Here is a 20,925-nt window from a genome sequence, read left to right on the forward strand (position 1 = left end):
CACTCTTCCCCAAATGGCAATCTCTGCCTATAACTTGCTTGGTCAGCTCCTGCAGTCCAGAAATGCTCTTCTGGTGGGCTCTGCTTCATGGCCTTCCCGCTGAGCATTAAAATTTGCCCTGAAGCTAAGCTCTTTCAGACACATGATTTAAGCTTCTCTTTCAGCTAATTAGATATTGTTCTACAAATTAGGCTGTTCTTGCTGAAAGATGAGCAGCAATTTACTTCCTCTGCCCTCCCCTTAAACTTAAACCGTGTTTTACAACATGGCCATTTGATTGTTTAGTCCAGTCAGGAGATTGTTCTACACGAAAATCAGATATCCATCTTCCTGCTAACGCTGAGCTTGTTTGGGCATTCCTTAATGACTGCTGTGAAGATCGTGAAAGTTTTGCTTAGATGCTTTTGACCCTTTTGAAAGGTGATTTATCTTGGCCCATGCATCAGTAATCATCGTCTAAAAAACCAATAACTAGCTGAGTTAACACACATTCACATTACAAGAGGAGGGGTTGGATTTTTATTATCTTCATTTTACTCATGAAAAAACTGACATCCAGGATATGAACAGGCCCGTCACCAAAAGAGATATTTGGGTGGCTAACAGATACATGAGGAAATGCTCACGATCATTAGCCATTCCCATAAAACCCCAGTGCCGTCGAGTCGATTCCGACTCATAGCGACCCTATAGGACAGGGTAGAACTGCCCCATAGAGTTTTCAAGGAGCACCTGGCAGATTTGAACTACTGACCTTTTGGTTAGCAGCCACAACATTTAACCAGTGCGCCACCAAGGTTTCCCATTAGCCATTAGAGAAATGCAAATGAAAACTACAATGAGATACCATCTCGCCCCAACAAGTCTAGCATTAATCCAAAAAACACAAAATAATAAATGTTGGAGAGGTTGTAGAGAGACTGGAACACTTATACACTGCTGGTGGGAATGTAAAACGGTACAACCACTTTCAAAATCGATTTGGCTTTTCCTTAAAAAGCTAGAAATAGAGGTACCATATGATCCAGCAATCCCACTCCTTGGAATATATCCTAGAGAAATAAGAGCCCTCACACGAATAGATATATGCACACCCATATTCATTGCAGCACTGTTCACAATAGCAAAAAGATGGAAACAACCTAGATGCCCATTAACAGATGAACAGATAAACAAATTATGTTATATTCACATAATGGAATACTACACAACAGTGAGGAACAATGATGAATCTGTGAAACATTCCACAACATGCATGAATCTGGAAGGCATTATACTGAGTGAAATCAGTCTGTTGCAAAAGGACAAATATTACATGAGACCCCTGTTATAAGACCCTCACATGTCTCTCAGTTTGTCGTACTGTGGGGGCTTGCGTGTTGCTGGGATGCTGGAAGCTATGCCACTGGTATTCAGATACCAGCAGGGTCATCCATGGGAGACAGGTTTCAGCTGAGCTTCCAGACTAAGACAGACTAGGAAGAAGGACCCATCAGTCTACCTCTGAAAAGCGTTAGCCAATGAAAACCTTATGAATAGCAGCGGAACATTGTCTGATATAGTGCTGGAAGATGAGCTCCCCGGGTTGGAAGGCACTCAAAAGATGACTAGGGAAGAGCTGCCTCCTCAAAGCAGAGTTGACCTTAATGACATGAATGGAGTAAAGCTTTCGGGGCCTTCATTCCCTGATGTGGCACGACTCAAAATGAGAAGAAACAGCTGCAAACGTCCATTAATAATCCGAACCTGGAATGTACGAAGTATGAATCTAAGAAAATTGGAAATCATTAAAAATGAAATGGAAAACATAAACATCGATATCCTAGGCATTAGTGAGCTGAAACGAACTAGCATTGGCCATTTTGAATTGGACAATCATATTTTTTATAGTGTACTACGCTGGGAATGACAACTTGAAGAGGAATGGTGTTGCATTCATCGTCAAAGAGAACGTTTCAACATCTATCCTGAAGTACAACGCTGTCAGTTATAGAATAATACCCATACCCCTACAAGGAAGACCAGTTAATACGACTATTATTCAAATTTACGCACCAACCACTAGGGCCAAAGATGAAGAAATAGAAGATTTTTATCAGCTGCTACAGTCTGAAATTCATCAAACATGCAATCAAGATGCATTGATAATTACTGGCGATTGGAATGCGAACATTGGAAACAAAGAAGAAGGATCAGTAGTTGGAAAATATGGCCTTGGTGACAGAAACGATGCTGGAGATTGAATGGTAGAATTTTGCAAGACCAACGACTTCTTCATTGCAAATACCTTCTTTCACCAACATAAACGGCAACTATACACATGGACCTCGCCAGAGGGACCACACAGAAATCAAATTGACTACATCTGTGGAAAGAGATGTTGGAAAAGCTCAATATCATCAGTCAGAACAAGGCCAGGGGCCTTGTTCCATCAATTGCTCATATGCAAGTTCAAGCTGAAACTGAAGAAAATCAGAGCAAGCCCACAAGAGCCAAAATATGACCTTGAGTATATCCCACCTGAATTTAGACACCATCTGAAGAACAGATTTAACACATTGAACACTAGTGACTGAGACCAGACGAGTTGTGGAATGACATCAAGGACATCACCCATGAAGAAAGCAAGAGGTCATTGAAAAGACAGGAAAGAAAGAAAAGACCAAGATGGACGTCAGAGGAGACCCTGAAACTGGCTCTCGAACGTCAAGCAGCTAAAGCAAAAGGAAGAATTGATGAAGTAAAAGAACTAAACAAAAGATTTCAAAGGGCATCTCGAGAAGACAAAGTATTACAATGACATGTGCAAAGAGCTGGAGACGGAAAACCAAAAGGGAAGAACACACTTGGCGTTTCTCAAGCTGAAAGAACTGAAGAAAAAATTCAAGTCTCAAGTTGCAATAGTGAAGGATTCTATGGAGAAAATATTAAACAACGCGGGAAGTATCAAAAGGAGATGGAAGGAATACACAAAGTCATTATACCAAAAAGCGTTAGTCGATGTTCAACCATTTCAAGAGGTGACATATGATCAGAAACCGATGGTACAGAAGGAAGAAGTCCAAGCTGCTCTGAAGGCATTGGCAAAAAACAAGGCTCCAGGAATTGATGGAAAATTAATTGAGATGTTTCAAGAAACAGATGCAGCACTGGAGGTGCTCACTCATCTATGCCAAGAAATATGGAAGACAGCTTCCTGGCCAAATGACTGGAAAAGATCCATATTTATGCCTATTCCCAAGAAAGGTGATCCAACCGAATATAGAAATTATAGAACTTTATCATTAATATCACACGCAAGCAAAATTCTGCTGAAGGTCATTCAAAAACGGCTGCAGCAGTATATCGGCAGGGAACTGCCAGAAATTCAGGCTGGTTTCAGAAGAGGACGTGGAACCAGGGATATCATTGCTGATGTCAGATGGATCCTGGCTGAAAGCAGAGAATACCAGAAGGATGTTTCCTGTGTTTTATTGTCTATGCAAAGGCATTTGACTGTGTTGATCATAACAAATTATGGATAACATTGAGAAGAATGGGAATTCCAGAACACTTAATTGTGCTCATGAGGAACCTTTACACAGATCAAGAGGCAGTTGTTCAGGCAAAACGAGGGGATACTGATTGGTTTAAAGTCAGGAAAGGCATGCTTCGGGGCTATATTTTTTCACCATACCTTTTCATTCTGTATGCTGAGCAGATAATACAAGAAGCTGGACTATATGAAGAAGAATGGGGCATCAGGATTGGAGGAAGATTCATTAATAACCTGCGTTATGCAGATGACACAACCTTGCTTGCTGAAAGTGAAGAGAACTTGAAGCACTTACTAATGAAGATCAAAAACCCCAGCCTTCAGTATGGATTGCACTGCAACATAAAGAAAACAAAAATCCTCACAACTGGACCAATGAGCAACATCATGATAAACAGAGAAAAGATTGAAGTTGTCAAGGATTTCATTTTACTTGGATCCACAATCAACAGCCATGGAAGCAGCAGTCAAGAAAGGAAAAGACACATTGCATTGGGTAAATCTGCTGCAAAGCACCTCTTCAAAGTGTTGAAGAGCAAAGATGTCACCCTGAAGATTAAGGTGTGCCTGACCCAAGCCATGGTATTTCCAATCGCATCATATGCCTGTGAAAGCTGGACAATGAATAAGGAAGACCAAAGAAGAATTGATGCCTCTGAATTGTAGTGTTGGCAAAGAATATTGAATATACCATGGACTGCCAGAAGAACAAACAAATCTGTCTTAGAAGTACAGCCAGAATGCTCCTTAGAGGCAAGGCTGGCGAGACTGGGTCTTATATACTTTGGACATGTTATCAGGCGGGATCAGTCCCTGAAGAAGGACATCATGCTTGGCAGAGTACAGGGTCAGTGGAAAAGAGGAAGACCCTCAACGAGGAGGATTGACACAGTGGCTGTAACAATGAGCTCAAGCATAACAACGACTGTAAGGACGGCTCAGGACTGGGCAGTGTTTCTTTCCGTTGTGCATAGGGTTACTATGGGTCGGAACCGGTTCGATGGCACCTAACAACAACAACAACATTATAAGAACTCAAGAAAAGGTTTAAACACAAGAAAACATTCTCTGATGGTTACAAGGGTGAGGAGGAAGGGAATGGGGAATTCATTAACTAGATAGTAGACAAGAATTATCTTAGGTGAGGGGAAGGACAATGCACAACACAGGGGAAGTCTGCACAACTGGACTAAACCAAAAGCTAAGAAGTTTCCTGAACACAACCAAACACTTCAAGGGACAGAGTAGTGGGAGTGGGGGTTTGGGGACCATGGTTTCAGGGGACATCTAGGTCAATTGGCGTAACAAAGCTTATAAAGAAAATGTTCTACATCCCACTTTGGTGAGTGGTATCTGGAGTCTTAAAAGCTTTCAAGCAGCCACCTAAGATGCATCAGTTGGTCCCAACCCATCTGGAGCAAAGGAGAATGAAGAACATCAAAGACACAAGAAAAATGTTAGTCCAAGAGAAAAAAGGGCCACATAAACCAAAGACTCCATCAGCCTGAGACCAGAAGAACTAAATGGTGCCTGGCTACTACCAATGACCGCACTGACAGGGAACACAGTAGAAAGTCCCTGACAGAGCAGGAGAAAAGTGGGGTGCAGAACTCAAATTCATGTAAAAAGACCAAACTTAATTGTCTGACTAAGACTAGAGGAACCCTGAAGACATGAGCCCCAGACTCTGTGTTAACCCAGAACTAAAACCATTCCTGAAGCCAACTCTCTAGACAAAGATTAGACTGAACTATAAAACACAAAATAAAACTCGTGAAGAGCGTGCTTCTTTTCTTCTCTTAGTTCGAGTAGATACACACACAAGACTAAATGGGTAGCTCCTGCCCGGAGGCAGGATGACAAGGCAGAAAGGGATAGGAGCTGATTGAATGGACACAGGAAAGCCGGGGTATAAGGGGGGAGCATGCTGTCACATTATAGGGATTGCAACTAGGGTCACATAACAATATGTGCATAAATTTTTGTATGAGAAATTAACTTGAGCTGTAAACTTTCACCTAAAGTATGATTTAAAAAAAAAAACTGAGCTACAAGGGCTGTGGGCTGGCATAAAAGAAAGGAAAGAGGACTTCAAGTAAAAATATGAACATATAAAATATTTCATAATGTATTGAAAATTGATACTTGTTTGAAGATAATGAGTAGTTTGTTGCTTACCTATTCAATAAATACTGAGCACTTAAAAAAACAAAAAACTGACATCCGGTGAAATCAGGCCATTTGCCTGAAGTCAAATAGGTAAGTAAAGGGTCCAGTCTATGAATCCAGCTTTTTGGTTCTCAGATCCCATAAAACTACATATTATTTGATAAATCCAACAACAGTTGAAGAAGGAGAATGCAGGACAATACAGGTTCCCACACCCACACACTTCTTAAGATCCCAAGGATTTCTTATAGCTCTTGATGAAGTATCATGAGGCCTTCTAGAAACTTCTCTGGTCCAAAGCACCTTATTCACAGTGGGAGAAAGAATCATTTCTGGAAATTGCCTCTTTTCCTGTACAGGGGGCCGGGTGTTCCCTCATCCTCAAGACTGTGCCCAGCATTTGATGAATGGAGACACCCTGAGTGGAGTTTACACCATCTTCCTCAATGGGGAGCTCAGCCAGAAGTTACAAGTGTACTGTGACATGACCACCGATGGAGGTGGCTGGATTGTAAGTACTTGCAACTGCTCTTGCAAGTAAATGTCCTTAGTGTTCTAGTTCACCTAGCTCAGCGCTGTCAACCCAAAGTTCACCATCCTTCTGGCCGTACCTTTAACCACTGCCCAAACATCCATCTTGGGACTCTTCATGGCCCTTGAGACCCTTATTCAGTGGTGCAGTCATAAGTTTGGTCAGGCAGGGGAGGAACAAGCATATTGAGGCTGTAGTGGCCTGGCCCAGTAAAGGGGCCCAGGATGAAGCCTTCTCCTCCTGCTTATTCTGCAAAGATAGTTAATGCAGACAGATGCTGGCGGCGGGGGGAAGGGGTAATGGCTCAGCTAGGCGAGAGGTCTTGTCTGCTGAGAATTGCAATTGTAACCGAGCAATGGTGGAAGAGGCTCCCCTCCAGGGGGAGGTGAGCCTATCTCCAGGGAGGTGATTAGGATCCTTCTATTGGAGGATTGCATATGGGGGAGCAATGAGGGGCAGGATATGGACAGCCACCATTGGTTACAAAGGCCGCACCTGCCCTCGCCCTTCCTTGGCCTCCTGCTTCTTCCCCAGAGAGGCCTCAGCCTTCAGGCAATGGTCAGGCAAAGTGTCACCACTTTCCATCACCATCCTCCTCCCGAGCCAGATGGGGTAGGACAGACTGGAAGAGAAACAGAATGTCTCCCCACTGGTCCATGTGGGTCGCAATGAATCTGTCCCTAACACGGTCCAGCATTCACCATGTTGGTGTGGATGGAAACCCAGCCCTCCCACCCTGCTGCAGACTCTCTCTCCAGCACCGCTCACACACAACACTGGATTTTTCACAGAGCAAAAATGTGTGGTTTTTGAATAGAGTTGAATAGTGGCTGTGCTCATAACAGCCACTCTGGGAAAACATTTTCTTTTATGTTTCTGGCATATTTGTGCCTTGTTCTTAAAGCATAATTGGAAATGAAGCTGAGGCTGATTTATTGGAGGTTAAATGGAATTAGCACTTAAACATCTCGGGAAGTGAATGATACGCAGCTGCTTTGCCTGCCGTACGACTATGACAGTTACTAGCTGATCCGAAGTCGGTCTTGTTCTTTTGGTGAGAAATGCTTTCTAACACACACCGTGGTGCAAAAGATTAATTGAGAGCCAAACCTATTTCCCCTGCCGGTTCCAGGGCTTTATACGTATCCTGAATCCTTTCTACATTGCAGGAGTGCAAATTAGTTCCAACATCACACCCCAGCCTATTCATCAGGAGCCTCTGAGCTTCAAGGGAAGGGCTCGGAGCATCTCCTACGACGGCTGCTGTGTCAATATCCAGCTCTGTTCTATAAGGCACCTTACTGGGGCACCTTTGTTACTGCAGATTTAAAACTCAGTTGATATCAGTTTTCCTGACTACAGTTTTTCTCCCTTACCATCTCCCTTCTTTTTTTTTTTTAATTTTTTTATTTCCTTTCTTTTCACAGGTATTTCAGAGACGGCAGAATGGCCAAACTGATTTTTTCCGGAAATGGGCTGATTACCGGGCTGGCTTTGGGAACCTGGAGGATGAATTTTGGCTGGGTAATGCCTCCTTTTTGCTCCCCCTTGATGTGCTGCCCTGACTTCCTGTCCATCCCTCTTTTCTCTGTGTCCATCTGGGATTATCAGAAACCCTACCTGTATCTGTTGAGAGGCTGACAGCCCATGAATTGCTTTCGGTATCTTGTGCTCTGTTTGACTCCACTATTGATCTGTTTTTATCTTATTGTGGTGTTTTCCTCTTTGCTCTGTCTCTTCCCATCCTCATTAAGAGTCTCTTATGCTGATGGATCTTGACATGAGGAGACTACAAAGGGAGTGAGTGCCTGTCAGGGACTCTGGGAGGAGAGGTGGCACAAGGAGGCCACTGGCTGGGGGGCCAACTCACAGAAGCCAAGCCCCAGCCAGCCAACCTGCAGGTCAGGAACAAAATGGGGCCAGTCTGCTCAGCTCCTTGAAGGAATGTTATTACCTGATTTGGGGAGGGAAAATATTAAAATGGCATGAGAGGTGACCGGCAATTTCCTGGAGGTCTGGCACAGAAGGAGGTGTAGATTGAGAAGTGAACTAGAGTGAGAAGGTGAGCGCATGCCCAGCCCAGGCAGATGACAGAGGAGCCACCCACTAAAAGCCCTCTCTTCATATCACCTGTGTCTCCCTCTGGGTTAGATTTCATGGGCATTTATAAAAAGGGGTAGAGGGCAAAGCAAATAATCATGTTCCCTATTTGTGGTCTCCTCTCTGTCTCCCCTACTGCCACCTCTTCGGGACCTGGCCATTTTTCTCCTGGATGCTCATAACAACCCCCTCATTGGCCTTCCTGTCTCTAGGACCACCGTCCCCTCTCCTCCCCTGCATTGTCCACGTGGCCACTAGATTGATCTTCCCCACGCCCAAAATCTCAGCAATAGTTAAATACATTTGTAAAACTTTTTAGTGACTCTTCATCACACCAGGTGAAGGCCAAACACCTTAGCTCAGGCACACTGTCCTCTCTAATTTACCCATGCAGCCCGCTCTCCACTTCTAAGTACTTTTACCCTTCTTCTCACTCCCACCCAATGCCAACCTCTAAACAGGCAGAACCACTGATATTCCTTCTGCAAGGAATGCTCTCTCAGCCAACTATTCCCTCCCCTAAACACCTTGCTGTCAAAGACCTTTCCTGGCCATTTTCTCACCTTTCACCTGTGAGAGAATTGGTCCATTGCCTCTTTTGTAGCCCAGATCAGTGTCTGTTTTACTGTTTGTCTCTCTTGACTCTACCATGCAGGCTTCTTTCAGGGCTGAGACCACATCATACTCATCTTTTAGCTTCACTGCCTATTTTAACCCTAGTGCCTGGGGAATGGTAGGTACTACTATCTAAAGTTTAGATACCACTCAGTCACTCAATTAAGCCACCAATGATAAGAATTTATTGAGTACCTATTAGATGCCCAGATCTGTGTTCAGTGACTTAAAAATAGATAAAAATCATATAAAAACATTGATAGAGAAGTCAAATGAATAGGAAAATATCCTTACCTTTAAAGAGTTTGCAGCAGCTTGGGAGACATGAATCAACACACCCACAAGCACATAATACTCATGTTTCCCAGACCTCAGCCACGTGTACCATTTTCACAATTTTTGTCATATCTGTGAAATATCTGGACTATCATGCACTCGAATGTCCTGTATATCAACTTGCTTTATTTCATTAAATCTATTTTGTGTGTGTGAAAGAAGCTTTATAGCATTACCAAAAATGGAAAACCAGTTATTATGTGCCATAAATAAAAGGGAATCTTAAAAAGAAATACAGTGAAAATAAAACAATATTATTAAATGACAGCTAACTACAGAGGCTCCAAGCCCGTTGTTGTTGTTAAAAATGGAGATTAGAAAGTACTGGATGTTAAACAAACCAACCACAGGTGCTAAAACCAAAAGTTATCATAGCGAAAGGGTTTTTCCTTGATCTATTAAGAAAGATGGGGTAGAAAATGGCTGTAGTGAACATATCTCACTGTATGTTCCAGATTATTTAGACCCTTATTCCAAAAATCAGTGTGGTCCTTCTGCCCTGTTCAAGTGATTTGCTGGAGGTAAACACTCAGGAGAAGGGGAGCGGGAGGAGCTGGATAGAGCAGGGGGAAGAAATGCAAAACGTGGTGTCAGCTGGAAACTAGCTTCAGTCTGATCTCAAAGGAACCTCTGGAGCATGGACCGCATCTAAGAATTGGTTCCCATTAGAGCAAGGGGGCTGGGCTTTTGTGCCCTCCACACCAGTCCTTAGCTGAGGTCTGTCCCAAGGCATGGGAGAGGGATTCAGGCATAGGTGAAGTGACTCTTGTTTGGTCAAGGGCAATTATCCAGAGAAGGAGGCAGCCGTGAGTGGTTCGCAACCAACACAGCTAAGCTAGGGGATAGGTCCACCTGCCAGTTAAGAGCATCTGGGCAAGACATCAACAGCATCCTCTACATCTGGACAAGCACAGGTCCAGGGTAGGGGGTGGGTTAGGAACTTGGCAAACAGCAAACCTTAGTCGAACAACTGTTAACTCATTATCAGTCAAGGTAAAGCTTTAAATCTCCATCAGGATAGGGAAGCAGAAAGATCTGGGTGACCATCAGCCAGTCATCTCCCCTCTCTGGACTTCAGCTTCCTCTTCCATAAACCAAAGAAAGGCTGGATTATGTAATCTTGAAATTCCCTTCCATCTCTGCAATTCTGTGGTTCTATATCATGGCATATTCTGATAGATATGACATGTCACAGCAAAACAAGAGGACTCCAGTAGGCAGGTAGAAACAAGGACCCAGAGATCAATAGCAATGTAAAGTGACTGGTTCAAGTCTGGGCAGGTAGGAAAATATTGGAGAGCCCCAGGGCACTGACACCCAGGGCAAGCAGGCAGGAAAATGCATATGAGAAAACATCACCAAGGAGGAGCTGGGCTCTGCCTAAGCTCTGGACCTGCAGGGGTTTACACCTGGCAAGCATTGATTAGACCAAAACTTGGACAACTTAGAGGCAATGGGAGAGAGCAGGTGAGTGGGTGTAACTGTCCAGAAAGACCAGTGAAGAGGTAGCCATGCAAGATATACGAGGTAGATGAGGGGGAAAGGAACTGGGTTCAGAAGGCAGTTGCCATATTCTCTGACCTGGCTATGGGAGCCCCAGGAGGGCTTGGGGCCGAGAGAAGGAGATCAGTATCATGAAACATGGACTCAAACATACCAACGATGATGAAGATGGCACAGGACTGGGCATCGTTTCATTCTGTTGTACATAAGATTGCCAAGAGTCAGACCCAACTCGATAACAACTAACAACAACATAATGAAAGGTGACCAGGGCTCTTTCTGCAGGCTACTAGGACATATCAAGACATCTAGATATCCTGGATTGTTTTGGGTTTAGGGTCTGCTCTGAACTCCTCTGATCATTGTTTCTATCTCTTGTTCCCTACTACTCACACCAACAGAGTCACAACCATTTAATACCTCTTGTAGTGTTTGTCCACCACGATGGTTAGGGTGGAAGGTGGTGTAGAACAAGGCAGGAAATTGTGAGGCTGAGGGCTGGTTAGCTACCAAGTCAAGGCTGGGTGCTAGGATCCCTGCACTTGTTGAGTGGTCACTTGTCAACAGACCCAGATTAGTCTATCTGCAGGAGGAAAGTCAAGGTCGCACAGACTCTGTTTGATAACAACCTGGGAAGGGCTTTGGGAAAAGAAATTTGGATTCCCCTCTAACATCTGTGTAGAGGTCGCAGGGCATTTTCACTTCCATATCTGTAGTTCCAGCCTCACTGCATTCTCTGCTCTTCTCTCCAGGGCTGGACAACATCCACAGGATCACGTCCCAGGGCCGCTATGAGCTTCGTGTGGATATGAGGGATGGCCAGGAGGCCGCCTTTGCCTCCTACGACAAGTTCTCAGTTGAGGACAGCAGGAGTCTGTACAAACTCCGCATAGGCAGCTACAACGGCACTGCGGGTACCTCATGGCCCTGAGGGAACCCTAAGGGCAGGGGCATGCACAGACGCAGGACCTCCACATTCTGGGCTTGAGCTGCACGGGGAAGCAGCGGCACCCAAACAGGGCATGAATTCTCTGCTAGCCAGCAGGGACGGACTACCCAATAAGCAGGGTATGTGTGGGCTTCCCTGTGCTTACTTACTAATCTGTAGTGCCCAATTTCACCTGTTTAGACTTGGTGAAAAAACAGGTGAAATTGGGCACTACAGATTAGTAAGTAAGCACAAGGAAGTCCATGTGTACTTTGTTTACTCTAAGCCTGTGCATACCTTGCTTATTGACTAATCCACCCTTGCTACCCAGTGATGGGAACCCGAGGCTGGAGGTCACTGGCTGTGGTCCAGGTTGTCAGTCACCACTCAGGAGACCTGAAATTAATTTCTCAGCACTTTTGTTTCCTCATCTGGAAAATCATAATTGTAATGCCTGTCCTACTTTAGACAGTTGTCAGATAAAAGGGAATAAATGCAGTGAAAGTACTTTTAAAGAAAAAAAGAGGGAGAGGGCAACATGAGAGCAAAGGAATGTTTTTCTTGTTTAGATTAATCAATATGGGCTCTTATCCAGAAAGAGCATAATCATCTTTTGTCTGGGAAGAAATTTCTCCTGCAATGACGTCAAGGAAAACCATCTTTGAATTAACGAGAAAATAGGATTGATTCTGCTGTTTGCTGAAATGTCCTCCCCATTCACAGTCGCAACACCCTGGTCATGGAGAAACACGTCCACTTAAATGTTCCTCCTCACTGATCACATTTCTTTTATTCTTCCATGAGAACCATTTACAGGGTTATGTTTTCTGGGCAGATTTTATGACAGTCCTACTAAACAGAATCACCATCTTTTGCATTAATACTGTTATCAGAACATAATATCTGGTGTGCTTCCCTGGCTTTTGCCAATCTGTTTCTTGGGTTCTATTATACTACATTTCACAAAATCTGTTTTGTCAAATAGCCTATTGTCTGGTACATGGAACTGTTAGTCCTTTTATTAACTCCACTTTTAGGGCTAAATGCAGGTGTGTCATTTTAACTTTTTATGCCTCCTGGAATTAAGGAGAGCATCAAGGTATTACCCTTCTAATTATTGCATCCATTCAATTATGTCTCTTCTCACCAGGTATTGTTACTCCAAAAGAGAAGACATGTTTTCCTTTGTGACTGTTCATATTTGAGATCATTTCCGATGGCAATCAGATCACCTCTAAGTGTCCCAACAAAAGGTCTAATTTGCCACAGCTTGGACATAAAATAGCCGTTGAAATGAAGTGTGTTAGACAAAATGTCAGACTAAATTATTTCAAATAATCTGATGGTATCCACTCCCAAGTCTTGTTGAAAAACGACCCTCCTTATTTCTTCCCCAGGAAGAGAAGCAAGTCCTTCCACTTCTTCCTGTGTCTAACCTTCCTCCCTCTTCTTCACCCACTCCGAGCCTGTGCTTTTTTCTGTACAGCTCTGTCTTACTGCTGGGTACCATGGAGGTCAGAACTGTTGGATGGTGTTCTACTCCCATGTCTCAGGGGCAAACTCTGCCAGTAGTTTGGCCAGTCATTATAAATTAATTACAGTCTAATCTCTCACCTCAAATATTCAATTCATGGTCTCATGGTTCTTCAAAAATAAAAACCTGGATTTATTTAAGTTGTCCCCCATCTTCAGACAGCCTCACACTATGCTTGTTCTTTCTAGACATAAAGCCTTCTGGGGAGAAAGTGTCCATGCCCTCTGTTTCTGGCTTTTAATGTTGCCCAACTCCCCTGGACATCATCTTGAATTGGTGTTGATTTTTATACTAGCTTTGCTCATGCAACAATGCACCTCCAGAGCTTCAAAAAAAAATTTCAAGTTCAGTCCTTTCTCCTGCTGCCTATTTCTCAAGGCTACAAAAGTTCAAGTCTCCAACTGGGACTCTAATGGGACTAGAATGAAAACTTCCAAATCAATTTATCAATAAGATGTTGCCAAACTTCTCCTAAAAGCTCATCTTATAAGTTGTAGAAGTTCGAAAAAAGCAAAACCATGGCCTCTGCAAGAACTAAACATCTAGTTAAAGAAAGAAACTGTTAGGAAATAGCTCACCACACAGTAAATGGTACTCACTTCAGGGTTAATAGACATTTAAGATGTGAAATCTGGGTGGATTGAAACAGTTGGGGAAGCCTTCATGAAGGTAGCAGCATTTGACCGGGATCTCAAAGGAAAGGAAGATATTCCAGGGAAAGCAAGCCCAGGAAGAAAAGCACAGAGGTGTAGTTACTGTGGAGGAAAGGAAGGCCATGAAGGGCCTGGCTGAGCGGAGCAGGGTGTGATTTCAGAAGGAAAAGAAAGAAGATTGGTGAAGAAGCTAGATGCTGAAGAGCCTTAAAACGGAAGAGGCAGAGAAGTTTAGTCTTAATATGGTGGTCAGTGGTGCAATGGTTAAGAGTTCAGCTGCTAGCTAAAACGTTGGCAGTTTGAATCCACCGGCCACTCTTTGGAAACCCCATGCGGCAGTTCTACTCTGTCCTATAGGGTCTCTATGAGTCCGAATCAACTTGACGACAACAGGCTTGGTTTTGGTTTTTGGTGGTGAGTGGGGGCCACTGTAGGCCCTGAGTAGCATTATTAAAGTAAGGTCTTAGGAGGATCAATGTGACATCTATAAACAGGATCAAATAGATGTGAGTGAAGAACAGAGAGATTAGCTGGAGACTGCTGCCTTAATACTGATAGGAGATAATAGGATCATTTACTGCTGTGGTAGCAGCAGGAACTAAGAGAAAGGAATAAGAGAGAAAAGCCAGGACTTAGTTAATGTACTGAATATATTAGGAAGACATATGGGCAAGAGTGGAAAGGGGAGCCAGATTCGGGAATTGATGAAGATCATGGTTGGGAGCATGTCTGAGACAGTGGCAGAAAACATCAAAGCTGGAGAGAATTGTTTCAGAGGAGCTCAAATTTCTGTTCCAGATAATAGAAGGGAAAGAATAGGATGAGAAGATAGAAATAAAGGATGTGGAATTAATGTTGAAAGAAAAGGCCACTAGAAAGTAGGATTAATTCATGATTTTTTAAGATAGAGAATACGAGGATGACTTAGGGTGGCAGAAGGTGGAAAACGCTAAAGAAAAAAAAAAAGGAATAAAATAAGAAATCTTTCCTGCCTGCCCCAGTACCTGGAAAAGATGGGAAAGAGTGAGTTGAAGGTTATGGGGTTTACTCCAGATGCACACAAAATCTGAATTATTAGAGACTGGAAAGGGAAGATGAAGAGGATAGGGTAGACACAATGACATTTGAGTTAGGGACAGCTGTGCATGACAGGGTTTATCCCTGAGGAGGTTGGCACCTCTATAAAATAAAGATCAACCCTCTAAGAGTTAAGTTATGGTAGAAAGCATTGGAGGCATTGAGTGGCCGCTGCGAGTGTGGACTTGGAAGCCACAGAATCATAACTATGGTCTCTCCCAGCTTAAGGCAACCTCAGAAACACCTAAGATAACACTCAATAGCATGAGCCCCCTTCACAACATCCCCAACCACAAATCTTGCTAAAAGTTGGGTCAATCATTACAAATTAATTGTAGCCTATCCCCTCACCTCAAATATTCAATTCATAAGCATGCCCTCCAAGACATCCCCTTAAAGAAACATCCAGCCTCTGTTTGCTTCTAAGAATAGAAATCTTACCACCCTCTCTAAGCTGTCTTAGTGAACATCTCTAATTTTTAGATAGCTTCTCTTCAAAATATGCTTCCTTGTGGTCTTCATTCACTGATCCTCATGGCTTCCCCACAGAGTTCATTTATTTATTTATTTTTACTCAATAACCCATAAAAATATTTGCAGACAGTGATTAAGGATCCCTTTTAGTATGTTCTTCCCCAAGCTACTTCTCCTCTGACATGGAGGATCTTTTCATCATCCTATTCACTATGGGCAGAAACTCTGATTTGCTAATGTCCCTCTTAAATGTGTGGCCCCAAGTTCTGAACTTGGGGTTTTGGATGTAGTCTGACCAGGGCTGATGGTCCATGGAGAAGCCAGGCTGACCCTGGACAATGGCAGTCAGAATGATGCAAGATGCATGGCTCCAGTGCCAGCCTAGAAGAAGCAGACAGGGGTGATGAAGTATGGCTGAGTGGACATATTTCTGAGCAAAATGTCAGGAGAATAAAGAAACAAGTTAGGGAGAGCAGCATGGAAGAAGTTAATGCTAGTGGATAATGTGGACTAAAATTCAGTAGCTAGATGAACTGGGTGGAAATGAGAGAGGTAAGTGGAAGGTCCCATAAGTGAAGGCCAGGTTTACTGGGAGTGGGTCAAATGTCCAGAAAATCTCGACAAAGGAGTGGCAAATCAGACAGCTTCATGAACGAATCTTTTTTCCAGGGGACTCCCTCAGCTATCATCAAGGACGCCCTTTCTCCACAGAGGACAGAGACAATGATGTTGCAGTTACCAACTGCGCCATGTCATACAAGGGGGCTTGGTGGTACAAGAACTGCCACCGGACCAACCTCAATGGGAAATATGGGGAGTCCAGGCACAGTCAGGTAAATAATGCTGTGCCACTGTTGTTTGTGATCCTGAGCTATGGAGCCCATGGTTCCTTAGCTTTGTGTTTTACATGCACATATGCATCTTACATTTCCCTTTGAAAAAGAAATACTTACAATTTTGAGAAAGAACTGTCATAAAGAGGAAAGTAATGCAGACACTGGGATAAGGGCAGGATAGAGTAGAAGCCTGAGGAAGAAAAGGAAAGCATCTGGACCCAGGTGCTAGAACTCATCTTGAGCAGCCCTCAGTGACCAGTTAAGTCCCATTTCATTTCCCCATCTAGAGGACTCCCTGGAAGAGTTGGTCAATTCTGGGCTCAACTTCATCTTAGAAAGGGCCCAGAGAAGGGAGAGATCAGAGATGCCAGTATAAACTGGACTATCTTTCCTCATTAGAGACTCCAAGTCCACAGGCTAGGCTGGATGATGAGATGACCAACTCATCCCAATTTACCTGAGACTTGCCCAGCTTTAGCACCAAAAGGCCTGCATCCCAGGAAATCCCTTAGTCCTGGGAAGACTGAGACGGCTGGTCACCGTAGGGGGGAAACCACTTGAGTCTCGAAGCAGGAGTGAGCAAACATAGTTATCTTCTTCAAAATGTTTCCCCACTGTTGAAATTTTGAAACTTGCCATTGGCTGCTGGTACATGTAACTCCTGAAAGCCAGAATCATAACGCTGGCAATAAGGACTGGACCTAAGGTGCAGGTGTGTTTAAGGAGAAAGCTGAAAGAGACCATGGTCCCTTAATCTTATGGGGAACTCAGCCACAAAGCTTCATGTTAATGGAAAATGGTTAAATACAATCTTGAATTCCTTGCTCCCATCATTCCTGTTCATTTCAAGCTGGTTATTCCATTGCAGGGAAGACTGAGATGCTTATCTTTCTTCTGCCCAGGGGATCAACTGGTACCATTGGAAAGGACACGAGTTCTCCATCCCCTTTGTGGAAATGAAGATGCGCCCCTACAATCACCGTGTCATGGTGGGGAGGAAACGACGGTCCTTACAGTTCTGAGCGGGGAAGGGGGGACCCCAAGCCAACCAACCTTTTCTGTCATTTATTTGTATTTTATAATACGAAACAATGTGGGGGGTATTATTAATGTGCTTTGCAACATATTAAGAGTATTTGAAGGAAGCAGGGATGTAGCAGGAATTAGTGAAGAGTAATTGCTCACAGTTTCTGCCATCCCGGGGCCTGACCCTCCGTCTCCATTCTCCCTCCTACCTAGCCATCCTTAACCTTCTCCTCCTTTCTCAGCAAAGAGAAAAAGTGGGAAATTTTCTTAAAAGCCCAATTTCAAGACAAGTTCTGTAATACAGTTACAGTGACAGGTATGGCACCTTCCGACTCTCCTTCTGAGATTCCCTTCACCTTCCAGGCATTTGTGATCTGGTCACTGCCTTCCACGCAGGTTCTCACACCAGCCCAGAAAAGAAGCCTAAGGCAAGAGAGCTCTGGGGCAACAACTCCCCTTAGGCGGAAACGCACCAATCATGCCCTGTTTCAACAACCCAAACCCTTTTTAATGGGTCAAAGAGTGTCATCTTCCAACACCCTTACTCTTACCACCAGGTGCCCTCTGTTGCTTTTCTAAGAGTAATGGCCTCTTTTCCAGCCCTGACTGATCCTTTGCCTACCTGCCATCCTGCCATGAGACCCCACAACCCCACAAGCCCAACCGTTGTTCTGGAATCTGGTTCCCAAGGCATTGCCTCCTCTTGGCCCTGATTGTACAGTGGCTGTATCCAGGGGGTCAGTTATAAGTCACTGTCCCTTCCCTTGGGTCCAAAAGGCAGTAACTTTCTTTGAGGTAGGAATATGGGGACAATTGCTGTTTTTAGCATTTTGGGGTCAGGAACTGAAGGCAGGACAGAAGTAGAAATCAGGGCACCTGCCATTGAGGTCCCATGGGGAACACAGGTATTGTCCAGCTCATTCTCTCTATTTCTGGTTCTATTTGCCATAGATTTTCTTCTGAATTGCAAACTGAATGTTCATTTCTGTCTTCAGCCAGGTGTGGGTGGCTCAATTAGAGACAGAGGAAGAAGTTATATGACCAGCCAGCTATTCCGCTGACTGATAATCCCTGGGAAGAGGTGGGATTTTTGTTTTTTTCCTTTTTTTGCTCCTGGAGGAAACAGGAATGACCCCTTAATGAGGTGAGATCATGAGAAACCTTTCTCCATCTTCTTTTATTATTCTGCCTTTGAGAGGAAAAATGAAAAGTGCCAGAGGAAATTACATCTAGAAATCCAGAGGTGAACAGAGGAGGACTGTGGGACTACCTCCCATTTTATGAGACGTGCTGTCTTCACTAGCATGATTTGATTTTTAAGCCCAGGAGAGCAAGAGGCTCTAGAAGCCATGACCTTCCAACTTTTCCTCCAAATCAAATGTCAGCTGCAACCACCCCTGTAGCATCTGCTGAAATCTGTGCCAAGTTCCCCCACCTACCTTCCCCCTTTCCTCTTGAGGCACCAGTTCTGTTTTCTGCAATCCTCAGGCTTTGTCAAACTGGGGGCATTTTGTACCTTTCTCAGTCAGTGACTGGATGAGCCTGAGAGCTGGTCATTTTCTAACGGAAACATCCACAATCTCATTCAAGTTTTGACAACCCCCGGGGCAGTCCCTTGGGTGGGTGATTGCATTCCTGCCATTTTCTGTGGCAAGCCCCCGCCCCATTAGCAGCCTGCACGTTCTTGCCCACTGCTGCAGTGTTGTCGCGACTGACAGGTCCAGTGCTGAAAAATGTAGGAGGAATTTTCATTCCTCAGTTCACTAGGAGCTTAAAAAAAACTAGAAGGAAGAAATAGAAATAGTCCTTTCAAGAAAACCGTCCATTAAATAAGACTCACCTACACAGTGGAACAACAAATAGCAGAAAGCAAACTGAACTAGGAACTTGGAGACTAGGGTAGAGGCCCACCTCTGCCACTCTGCCAGCTGTATGACATCAAGTAGGTAGTTCAGCTCTCTGGGCTTCAGTTTCCTTGCTTGTCGAATGAGAGGTTAGGCTAAAATGATTTCTAAGATCCCCTTCAGCTCTGACATTCAAAAATCCTAGTCTATGGTCTGTAATTCTTGATAATTGGCATTACTAAGACAACACAACAATTAAGTCATACAAATTCACCAGGAACTCTGCTTTATTTTAAAAAGAAAGGAAGGAAAGCAAGCATGCAGGTTCTGAAGTCATAAGTAAAAGATAACACACACACACTAGAAAGCATCGCATAAAAGATAATGCCAAGTAAGAGGTTGAACTCATTTTGGCTATAAAGGCAGAGCCCAGGGACCAGGTGGTTCCAGTACAGCCCGCCTCATCAAGGGAGCTGAAACGGAAAAAGATTGTGAGTCTACGTGTTGTTGATTCATGTGAAAGGTAAGAAACATCAATGGAAACCAACACATGCCATTTATTGGAACCATTTTACCCTATGGAGTATTTTTATAAATAGTATCAGCAGCGTTTCCTAGATTCATTTTATAGAATTTGGAAGGAAGAAAGGAACTTCAGACATCAGCTCACCCAACCCTCTATAAAAGGATGTATAGATTCCTTTTAGTAAGTAGACATCAGCGCTCGAGGCTGCTAACCAAAAGGTCAGCGGTTCAAACCCACCAGCCACTCCACAGGAGAACGATATGGCAGTCTGCTTCTGTAAAGATTAGGCCCTGGAAATCCTATGGGGCAGCTCTACTCTGTCCTGTAGGGTTGCTATGAGTCAGAATTGACTCAACAGCAATGGGTTGGGTTTTTTTTTGTTTTTTGTTTTGTTTTTATTAAATAGAGTGACTTCCTCACTAGTTGCTGCCATTTTTAATAGACTCTGTGCCCCATTCTCTCCCCAAGACCTACAATTAAATCTTCTTAACTTCCTCACTGATTCCTACCTATCCTATTTCTCTAAGCAACGTGTGCTCTCCCAAGGTGGGTCTACTAAGCAACACCTACAAAACACCCAGTACTCCCGAAGCACACCACAAGTTCCCTCAGTGGACTCCAAAGGAATAGAAGGCCTGCCCCCATGTCAGTCTAACTGCAGACATCACTAGGACAGCACTCATTCCAAAACAGAGCAAAAAAGAACAAAACGATCAATGACTACAGACTCACTGTCTAGACTCAAGACCCAATTTCTTCTTTTTGCATTTCTCCATCGGATAAACAGACAAAGATAATTTGTCAAGATATTAAACTCCCATTCTCCAGTGCTATCTCTGGAAGCTGAAGGGGGCGTCTGTGAAAGAGAGGGGCAACAAGTCTCTGGGAAACTCCTGCCTTGAAGGCCTTTAGACCCGATTGCACTGGAAGAGGGGCCTTGCTAAGTGTGACCACGAGATGGCGTTCACAATACCCAGCCACCTCCTGAGCCCTTGAGAACAGCTACTCCCTCCAGGTTTCCAGGATAATTCCTACCAAACAAAAAAAAAAAAAATTTTTTTTTTTTTTTTGAAAACTGGCTGATTTTGACAGGAGACTGATTTGGTTAAAAAAAAAAAGGGAGGAAGGTGGGATTTTCACAGCAGGGGAATGCAGAGCAAACTTCCACAAATATCCAAATCCCCTCTCTTGTTGTTGTTAGTTGCCATGGAGTCAATTCGGATTCATGGTGACACCA

General features: G+C 43.8%; 1 protein-coding gene across 1 annotated transcript in view; it reads left to right on the top strand.

Annotated features, from left to right (window-relative positions):
- The window catches only part of TNR (tenascin R), an 80,873-nt gene extending 62,879 nt beyond the window's left edge, over positions 1 to 17,994 (top strand). The window contains exons 16-20 of the mRNA XM_023549248.2: positions 6,064 to 6,215; positions 7,664 to 7,760; positions 11,543 to 11,704; positions 16,126 to 16,289; positions 17,195 to 17,994. Coding sequence (XP_023405016.1) covers positions 6,064 to 6,215; positions 7,664 to 7,760; positions 11,543 to 11,704; positions 16,126 to 16,289; positions 17,195 to 17,314 — 695 coding nt within the window. The 3' untranslated portion in view covers positions 17,315 to 17,994. The remainder of the gene's footprint in view (positions 1 to 6,063; positions 6,216 to 7,663; positions 7,761 to 11,542; positions 11,705 to 16,125; positions 16,290 to 17,194) is intronic.
- The last annotated feature ends 2,931 nt before the right edge of the window (positions 17,995 to 20,925 follow it).

The sequence above is a fragment of the Loxodonta africana genome, chromosome 25 (assembly GCF_030014295.1).
Source record: "Loxodonta africana isolate mLoxAfr1 chromosome 25, mLoxAfr1.hap2, whole genome shotgun sequence".
In the NCBI taxonomy this organism is placed as follows: domain Eukaryota; kingdom Metazoa; phylum Chordata; class Mammalia; order Proboscidea; family Elephantidae; genus Loxodonta; species Loxodonta africana.